The sequence below is a fragment of the Neolamprologus multifasciatus genome, chromosome 19, assembly GCF_963576455.1.
Source record: "Neolamprologus multifasciatus chromosome 19, fNeoMul1.2, whole genome shotgun sequence".
NCBI classification, from domain to species: Eukaryota; Metazoa; Chordata; class Actinopteri; order Cichliformes; family Cichlidae; genus Neolamprologus; species Neolamprologus multifasciatus.
In genome coordinates this window covers 29189324-29199748 of record NC_140457.1, presented here as the reverse complement: position 1 = coordinate 29199748, position 10425 = coordinate 29189324, and the positions used below count along the sequence as shown (strand labels likewise).

General features: G+C 43.8%; 1 protein-coding gene and 1 pseudogene across 1 annotated transcript in view; both read right to left on the bottom strand.

Annotated features, from left to right (window-relative positions):
* Positions 1 to 8338: 8338 nt before the first annotated feature.
* LOC146496796 (oxygen-dependent coproporphyrinogen-III oxidase, mitochondrial pseudogene) lies at positions 8339 to 9530 on the bottom strand (annotated as a pseudogene).
* enpep (glutamyl aminopeptidase) overlaps positions 8890 to 10425 on the bottom strand; it is a 38505-nt gene continuing 36969 nt past the window's right edge. The window contains exon 20 of the mRNA XM_085144500.1: positions 8890 to 10350. Coding sequence (XP_085000626.1) covers positions 10204 to 10350 — 147 coding nt within the window. The 3' untranslated portion in view covers positions 8890 to 10203. The remainder of the gene's footprint in view (positions 10351 to 10425) is intronic.

The following is a 10425-nucleotide window of genomic DNA, read 5'->3' as shown; positions in this document are numbered from 1 at the left end:
TTCTCAATATGCGTGCTTTTCGTTTTCAAACCCCCGCGGTCTTACACTACTCAGGTTAAACATGATATATAAGACATTTAGATAACTTAAAAATGTTTGTTTTATTTGTTCCTTAGCAAATCGGTTTGGCTGAGAAGATTAAAGTTAAGCTTCATTACTGGACTGTTTTATTTAATATTTAAATCATACTTGGAGAGCTGTCACTATATTTTGAATTTCACCTGTCATATCCCCTGATGTATGTTCTGATGTGTATGTTCTGTTCTTATTTAAACAGCTGACTCTGAATTAAATCTAACATTAAAAATAATTAATTTCAAGAGGAAACATTTTCACCAGGAGCAAAAACTGAAAACTTACAATAGACAGCTGCTTGGGTTTGGAAGAGAATTGAACAAATATTTAAAATATAATTGGATCATGTTTGGAGCAGCCCTCAGAATCTCCACAATGGAAAGGATGGTTTACTATTACTCCATTTACAACAATGATTATGGTGTTTCCCTAACAGGATGATAATGTTAATCACAGTAGAGACAGGAAGATGTAGTTCAGCTATATAGAAAATAATATCAGAAATATTAAACTGTGGGATATCGTTGATCTTGAGGGATAACCAGCTGTGTAGTTCTAACCAAAAAGCATCTGATGCAGGACATGAGAAAAACAAATGGTGTAATGTTTCACAGGCTGAATCACAGGAAGAACACAGGTTAACCTCAAACTTAAACCTCTTCTTTAGAAATTCAGACACAGGGATTATATTATTAATTATATTAAATAAGTTTCTTTGACTTTAGGGAAAACAGGCCACTTAATAAATTCAAAAAACACTTTTTCCATGAGTGACTGATCCCCGTGAAAAGCTTGCAGATGTCTACCCGAGTCAAACCCATGGAAAATAATTGATTTGAAGTTCATACTGATAAATGTATTATTACATTTACTATCATTTAATTCAATTCAATTCAATTTTATTTATATAGCGCCAAATCACAACAAAAGTCGCCTCAAGGCGCTTCATAGATACAGAGAAAAGCCCAACAATCATATGACCCCCTATGAGCAGCACTTTGGCGACAGTGGGAAGGAAAAACTCCCTTTTAACAGGAAGAAACCTCCAGCAGAACCAGGCTCAGGGAGGGGCGGGGCCATCTGCTGTGATTGGTTGGGGTGAGAGAAGGAAGACAGGATAAAGACATGCTGTGGAAGAGAGACAGAGATTAATAACAGATATGATTCAATACAGAGAGGTCTGTTAATACATAGTGAGTGAGAAAGGTGACTGGAAAGGAAAAACTCAATGCATCATGGGAATCCCCCGGCAGCCTACGTCTATTGCAGCATAACTAAGGGAGGATTCAGGGTCACCTGGTCCAGCCCTAACTATATGCTTTAGCAAAAAGGAAAGTTTGAAGCCTAATCTTGAAAGTAGAGATAGTGTCTGTCTCCTGAATCCAAACTGGAAGCTGGTTCCACAGAAGAGGGGCCTGAAAACTGAAGGCTCTGCCTCCCATTCTACTTTTAAATACTCTAGGAACAACAAGTAGGCCTGCAGAGCGACAGTGGACAGTATCGAACGCTGCACTGAGGTCAAGAAGGACAAGTACAGAGATGAGTCCACTGTCAGAGGCCATAAGAAGATCATTTGTAACCTTCACTAAAGCTGTTTCTGTGCTGTGATGAGCTCTGAAACCTGACTGAAACTCTTCAAATAAACCATTCCTCTGCAGATGATCTGTTAGCTGTTTGACAACTACTCTTTCAAGGATGCTTGATATGAAAGGAAGGTTGGAGATTGGCCTATAATTAGCTAAGACTGCTGGGTCTAGAGATGCTTTTTGAGTAAAGGTTTAACTACAGCCAGCTTGAAGGCCTGTGGTACATAGCCGATTATTAGAGATAGGTTGATCATATTTAAGGTTGAAGAATTAATCAATGGCAGGACTTCTTTGAGCAGTTTTGTAGGAATGGGGTCTAAAAGACACGTTGATGGTTTGGAGGAAGTAATTATTGAAGTTAACTCAGAAAGATCGATTGGAGAAAAAGAGTCTAACTTAACATCAATGGTACTAAGAGTAGCTGTAGATAATATTAGATCTGTGGGATGATTATTGGTAATTTTTTCTCTAATGATTAAAATTTTATTTGTGAAGTAGTTCATGAAGTCATTACTAGTTAACGTTAAAGGGATGGTTGGCTCAAAAGAGCTCTGACTGTTTGTCAGCCTGGCTACAGTGCTGAAGAGAAACCTGGGGTTGTTCTTATTTTCTTCAATCAGTAACGGATAGTAAGATGTTCTGGCTTTGCGGAGGGCTTTCTTATAAAGCAACAAACTATTTTTCCAGGCTAAATGATGATCCTCTAAATTTGTGACACGCCATTTCCTCTCCAGATTACGGGTCATCTGCTTTAGGGTACGTGTTTGAGAATTAGACCACGGAGTCAGGTACTTCTGATTAGAGACCTTAGTTTTCACTGGAGCTACAGTATCCAGAGTCGTACGTAGTGAGGAGGTGAAATTATTAACAAGATGATCGACCTCTGTTGGGGTAGCGTTCAGATAGCTGCTCTGCTCTATGTTGGTACAGGGCATTGAAGATGATAACAGTGGGTGGATTATATTCTTTTGGATTATATACAAACCTTTCTGTATTCTTTTATAGGACGATCTGGGTTGTGTATCTTCGAGAAAGATACATAATCCAAAAAAGCACCTCTCGAATCCAGCAAGTCAGTTACAAACAAGATACCACTCTCAAACCGGTTCCTGATAAATAATGACTTTTTGTTTGGTCCATAGGGTCGACATAGGTTCCATAGGTGTGAGGAGAGAAGTTGTGTGTAAACATCATTTTCCAAAAAGAAAGTATCTGTTTGTGAAAACTAGATATTTTACTAATCTCAAAGTCACATCTTAATAAAAAATAAATTCCTTCTAATTCCTTAAATAAGGATCTGGGTATGTGAAACCACATGGAATCAGACTGAGATAGACAAGCTCTGAGCCAGTTCATCTTAAAAGTTCCTACCATTGATTCTAAGTCTAAGGCTCTAACACCACCTCATAATCTTCAACCAGAAATATGACAGAGAATGACATGGGTAAATTAATTTAGAAAGACCTTCAGCCAAATATAGTGATATCCCTGGTCAACCAACGACTAACGGATTTCTTCATGTTGACGATATGACTGCAGATGTTGGTGTCTTCTCTTCTGGTCATATTTTTAAAAATCACTATAACTAAATATTTAATTTCTAATTCTGCCCTTATGGAAGCTATATTAGAATCAGAACAGGTGTTTACACTACACAGTTGATTCGCGAGGACGTGTAGGCTAACGGGGCTAATTTAGAGGATTTTGCTTCAAAATTGGATGTCATACTTTTGCGACTTCGGGAAAAACCGGCGTAAAACAAAAAACTGTACTTAAGCTGCGAGAAACCGCCTTTGTCCGCCGATCAACGGACCCTAACCCTGACCCTAACCCTTTAATAAACGCTAAACAGAATTGATATTGTCCTTGCAACATTGGAATTTCATAAATGCACGAATGGGTTGGTGCGCAAAAGAATAACGTCACAATAATGTGATTGGTCACTTGCAATGTTGAACCTGGAACAACATTTTCATGATGATCTGGGAACAACACCAACACGACGATATCAGATCATCCCTGTGGCACCATCTCCATTTACTCAATATCTACGATTCAGGGAAGACAACCTGGTGGAGAGATGCAACTGGCCGCCCCATCAACAGGGTATTTGGAGTAACAGGATCTACATCAGCCACATCTGAGGAAACATAGCCCAGGGGCTTTGAATTCAGAATACCCTCAACTTCTGCAAGGAGGGTCTGCAGAACCTCCTCAGTTACAGTCTGTGCCCCTGAAGTTGTCTGTAGAGCCTGCTTCAAGGAGCGAATCTCTCTCTCCCAGCAACCACCAAAGTGGGGGGAATATGGTGGGTTGAAGTAGAATCTCACCTGCTGAGCAGCTAGGTGTGTCTGCAGTTCAGGCTGTAGAGCATCAAAACCCTGCTTCAGCTCTCTCTCCCCACCTCTACAGTTCATTCCTTGGTCAGAAAGCAGTTCAAACGGCTTCCCCTTGCGTGCTACAAATCGCCGGAATGCCATTAGGAATGAATCTGTGCCAGTGGTGGGCAGGAGGTCAAGGTGGACAGCTCTAGTGGTGAGGCATTTAAAGGTGGTGCCCCATCGTTTCTCATGTCTTCGGCCCACTTGAATAGTATATGGGCCAAAACAGTCCACACCTGTTGAATAGAAGGGGGGCTGATGAAGCTGAAGCCTTGAAGGGGGCAAGTCCGCCATCTTAGGTGCCTCTGGCTTGTCTCTCCTTTTCCTGCAATCAAGACAGCCTTGCTGGTGCCGCTTTACTGCTTCTGTCCCTCGTAGTGTCCAGTAGCACCTCCTAGCTTCTGCAAAAACTCTCTCTGCTCCAGGATGGCATAAGGCTTCATCTGTATCTTTGATAATTAACTGGGTGATCCTATGTTTAGGATAAAGCACGATAGGGTGGATGATGAATTGGTCCTGGTAGGGACTGTGGCGAAGATGTCCCCCTATGCAAATGAGTCCTTTATTTGTATCCAACTCGGGAGCCAGAGCGAGCAGACGGCTGGATCTTGGGAGTTGCTTGCCCTCTTGTAAGTGGACCGACTCAGAGGGGAAACACTCTTGCTGCACTTGTTGCAGCAGCTTGGTTTCTGCTCTTTGGTAGTCCTACGCTGTCAGAGGGGCATCTGCTGGCTCACGCAAAACTTGTGCTGTAGCCTTAAGGAGGTCCTTGAATGTCTGAAATTGATTGGCTTCGGGTAAAGGTGGGCTGCATGGCGTGATGACGTGTAGACAGGTGAATGGCTTCCGTAGTTCCTCATCATTCAGGGGTAGGAGGTGTGGTTTCTCGGGCCACTGATCTGGAGGCTCATGGGGGAATGGAGGACCTCGGCACCAGTGGCTCCACTCGCCTAAGTCAGACAGATGCCTTCCCCGTGTAATGTCATCAGCCAGGTTGTTGGCTGAGTCAACATATCTCCAGGCTGCCCAGTCTGTCAGCTCCTGTATCTCCGCCACCCGAGTCCCGACAAAGACTTTTAAATCGACAGGTGTCTGACTGTAGCCAGGTTAGTACCGTGATAGAGTCGGTCCATAAAGCGACATGGCGAAGCGAGGCTGTTAGTTCAGTAGTAAGCACTTGTGCCATCTGTTAATGCTGCACTTAATTCCAAGCGGGGTATGGTCTGTTGCTTCCGGGGTGCTACTCTGGAACGTGCTGTCCGGAAGTCAACTTCCACGGTGCCACTTGCATCCTCACTCCTCAGGTAAGCCACTGATCCATAGGCCCGTTCAAAGGCATCACAGAATATGTGGATGTCACATTGGCAGGTGCTTGAATCAATGCTGGATCTGGTGTAGCAATGAGCTAATGAAATGGTTTGCAGCTGGGACAGTTCCTGCTCCCATTCATTCCAGGCCTGGAGAAGGTCATGAGGAAGGTTGGTATCATCTCAGTCAGTCCGTGAAGCCCACATCTGCTGAACAATGATCTTAGCTCTTGTGGTGTATGGCACAATGTAGCCAAGTGGGTCGTATTGACTCGCTAAAACCTTGTAGACTGTGCGCAGGGTCACTTGAGCATGATCAACAGGGCGGAGCTAGTAGTACAGCCTGTCTAAAGAGCAGTGCCAATGGAGTCCCAGTACAGCTTCTTTCTGATCAGATTTGCTATGTGTGATCCAGAGCTCAGCGCTGTCTGATTGAAGCTCTGGGGGGAGGTGGCTGATGATTGAGGGCTGGTTACTGGCCCATTGTCTTAACTCAAAACCTCCCTCATCCAGAAGCTTCTGCAGTTTGTCCACAAGTACTTTAGCTTCGACCACTGTCGCCGAGGTCTGGATGCAGTTGTCAACATAGAATGACTGCATCACAGTCTCACAGACGTCCTCCCCTGGGTTGCTGTGATCTAGCACGTGCTTTTGTAGGGCAAAGATAGCACAGCATGGGCTACATGTGGTGCCGAAAGGGAGTACTCTCCACTCGTAGACAGAAGGGGGGTTGTCACGTTTACAGTCTCGCCAGAGGAATCGGAGGAGTGGCTGGTCTTCTTTTAGTAGTCTGACCTGATGGAACATGGAACTGGAATGAGCAATTGAACACAACTGGATTCTTGCCGTTATGCTGCACCATGTGGTGTGGGATATACAACCTAGCAGGAGTGTTGTCAGCTCCAGGCTCAAGCTTGACAACAAAACCTTCCCGTTGTAGTCTCTGAATCTCAGTTGTGTAGGAAAGGACCTTCTCTGGTGACTTCAACAACCTCCGCTCTGTACTGTAGAGCAGAGGGAGCACCTCCTCCTTAGGCGCAGACAGGGTAGGCATGTTAGGAACTCATAAGAGTGGTGCTGCATGCCGTTGAACTCCCCTGATCTCTACTCTCTCCGTTTTAGTCTCGAGAAGCCTAATAGCGTCTTGGTCTTTTCGTGACCTGGTGCCGACTTTGGTACTGCGCCAGGGTAGCACATCCATTTGCCAAAGTCTTTCAACATCTCGCAGCAGGTCTACACCTGGGGACTGACAGGTGGTGAAGTAGCACTGTTGCTCTCTCAACTGCTTCATTACATCTTGAGTCGGCCCTTGTAGGGTCCAGCCAAGGCGTGTCTTGACAGCTTCAGTCCCACCTAGGAGCTCCACTGCGGTGACCAAATGTGGGTGGTCTGATCCTATTAGCAACACTGGTTTAGCGTTGTCAATTTCTTGAAGCACCAGACCCCTGAGATGATGATATTTCTACTTAAGGGCATTCACTGGGTCAATGTGCTCTGCTAGCCCAAGCGTCTCGGCTGTGAAAACTTGGTTGATTTTGAAAATCTGTCTCGGCTGGAAAGTAGGAGAAATGCTGAAGGAGACAGCCTCCCCTTGGAGAACATGGAGGTTTTGTCTCACGGTTCTCAGTGGTAATTCTTTGGGTTGCCCCTTTAACCCTAACTGCTGCGCAGCGGTGCTAAGAAGAATGGTCCGCTCAGACCCATCATCCAAGACAGCGTAAGACTCTAGGACTAGATCGCCATTCCTCAGTAAAACTTTGCTGATTTTCAATAGGACTTTACATGCTCCTAGTGGTGTGTCAATGTACAACACTTTCTCTCCCACTCGTGCAGTACCTGAGTCTGTTGTTGCAGAAGAGGCCTCGGAGGCTTGCACATTTTTAGATGACCTGTCATTGAGTTTGTGGAGGACAAGGAGATGTCGTTGGTTGCATGTCTTACAGCGCATCTTTAGATCGCATTCTGCAGCATGGTGGGGCCTCCCACAGCACCAGCACCAGTTGTTACTCTTGATCCAGTGCTGTCTTTGTGCTTTGTGTTGCTGTCTGAAATTTGAGCAGCTGTTTAAAGAGTGGTCAACGCTGTTGCAATTAGGACAATACTTCTTCCCATTGTGTTTGGCTGCTGCCACTGTTGGAGGGCCACCAGATTCTTGGGGCTCAGTGTTCAACAGTATTGTGGTTGTCTTACCAGTGAACTTCCTCTTCTCCTCTCGGAAATACTGCTTTCTTTGAGCTGGACCGTGCCGTGTCGACTTGCACCTGCAGCTTATTATATATAAGCTGGTGTGAGAAGTCAGTCAGTGTAGGAATGGGAATGGTTTGAGGATGAATATATCGACGGAAGCTGGACCTCAAATCATCATCATAGCGCAAACATTCTGAAGGTCTTGAGTGCCAGTTGATGCGGCTGTCCATACTGGTGGTTGAGGGCATGCCAGCGTGTTGCTGTATGTTCTAAAGGGAATGATTCCCCCAGGAATCAGGGGATTCCTGGGGGAATCCTGCATTGCCCCGTGCGTGGGGAACCTGCATCCTCCCATGCAGGTAGCGCATGGGAGGACTTTTTAACAATCACATTAAATGGCAATGGACTGGTTCTTATATAGCGCTTTTCTACTGTTCTGAGCGCTCAAAGCGCTTTACACAACTTGTGCATTCACCCATTCAGACCAACATTTTAGTACACACACATTCATACTCCGATTAATGTATGGGAGAGTAATTTGGAGTTAGTATCTTGCCCAAGGATATTCGGTATGCAGACTAGGGGAAGCCAGGAATCGAACCACCAACCTTCCGATCATTAGATGACCTGCTCTACTGCCTGAGCTACGGCCTCCCCTAAAATAGAAAAAGGTCTTCAGACACTACAGTGCAGCTCCATGTTATAAAAGCAGTATTAAATGTTGCCGAGCTGGTCGATCAGGCCAGCTTTATAAAATAGACGTTTTTGCCCATACTCACGTCCAAACCTGGGGGTGCTCTGGTCACACCCAGTCTTTGGGGTTTCGTAACGCGTCCAGCATCTCAACCTCCCGGGTGCCATTGGCAGGCTCGTGCATGTACTCCCACTTTGCAGGGAGTGGGAGGTACATGAGGATGCTCTCAATTCTTGAGCTGGGCGTGGCCAGGCCAAACTTCACTCCCCTGTCGTAAACCGGGTTAAACTCCACATACCGGCCTTGTCGAACCTGCTGCCAGTCCCTCTCCTCATCAGTAAAAGAGTCATCGAGATGTTTGTACACAAAGGGCAGATAGCAGGGCACCACAGTGAGGGTGCAGCGCTTGACGAAGCTGAACACCTCCTCCTGATTTGGGGAGTCCAGGTCGTCAGAGAAGATTCCTCCTATACCACGGCTCTCTCCTCTGTGGCGGATGTAGAAGTACCTATCAAACCATTTATTAAAGTCGGGCTAGTATTTTGTGGAATTGAAAGACATTACAAAAGTTTACCCCCAAACCCAGGTGACATAAGGCTTTAAGCAAAAAAAGGATGTTTAACCATGTCAAACGCCTTAAAAAAGTCCAAAAACAACACTAAGCTTTCTGTCTTTATTAGTTGATGATAATCAAGCATATCAAGGTTGTGTACATTTCTTCCTTTTATAAAAGCCGACTGACAATCGTCCACTAAAAAGCATTTATTCATCTCATACGTTAATCAATGTGACAGTTTACACAGTTTTGCTTCCTCTATGATGCTTACTTGTTTACTGTTTCATAAAGAGTCAAAAGGGGAATGTCTTCAATTTAGACTTTTGAATGCAGGGCTTTTTTTTTTTTTTTAGCAATTTTGCAAGGACAAGGGCTTTATCAAATGGTAATAATCAGTTATGAATTTCATCCTAATCTAACTAACCTATTCTAAACTAGAGCTGATTTCTGATACCAATCTTGAGCTGAATGAGAGAAAAGAGAGCAGATACACCCAGGACACAGATGCACTGATTTCCATCCCATGCCTGATAAAGTCCAAAAGGGGAAGCACTGTCTCGGTACAAAGTCCTCCAACTTCTTTGATCCTATAATCTAACACAGCAAAAATGAGCGGAGAAATAGCCAAAAATTATCATTCCAATTTGTACGTCCACAAAAATTGGGCAGTGGTTAATCCTCTGGTGCTTTTCACTGAAATTTCTACCTGTGAACTCCAAAGTGACGATGCTGCTCTTTAGTCATTTGTGTGAAACTAGAGAAAGAACCCCAAATCTTCTTAACAGCTGCTGTTATACTCATTTATGTTCGATGAGAATTATACATGATTAACTATTTACAGATATACACATAAAGAAATACTCTGATATAGCACTCTGTATTACTTTCACCATATAAACTCTTTATGTTAAGTCCTTTATTCTCCTCTTGGATGGAGATAAGCCAGTGGATTTTAATCTTCTTGACAATGGTAATACATGTGTGTGAAACATTGCATATGTTTATTAAAAGGCCACCATCAAAGTTAAAGGTGGTTCAAAGAAATTTTAGAGTGTGTGTGGGTTTTTGAGGAAAGAATAATGCATATTCACAGTGATAGAAGCCAGTTTCCACATATGGGAGCATGTTCATTTACATATTGAAAATTCACATTTGTCAATTTCTGAAAGCAAATTGATTCCAATTTCTTTTCCAAGTTAATTTAGTGTGTATACAATACAGGTATCCTGGTAGCAAGTGCCAGAACCTCATGTTGTTTTTACTGATGAAAATCAGAAGAACCCTCGGATTAGTAGGTCCCTGCTAAAATCAAAGACAAATCACCGAATTGTGTCATTACAAAGTGCCGGTTTCAACAAAGTGTTGTGGGTGCTCTAGTTCTTTACAGCAACAGTATGAATGCCTGTGGTGTTTTCCATCAGGCAACGTTACTGTCCAGCCACTCCTTGATCTCATTTTCATTCCTCCTAATCCATTCGATATTGTTCCTCACTGTCTCAAGTGCCTGCTTCCTGGGCATCTCACCAGCACCAGCATTTGGAGTTAGGTTGAAGAAATGCTCCATCTAAAAAAACATAAAAAGGCATAAAAATGTACAATAACCCTAAACACAAGGTGTCAACCTGAAATTGTCAGTAAA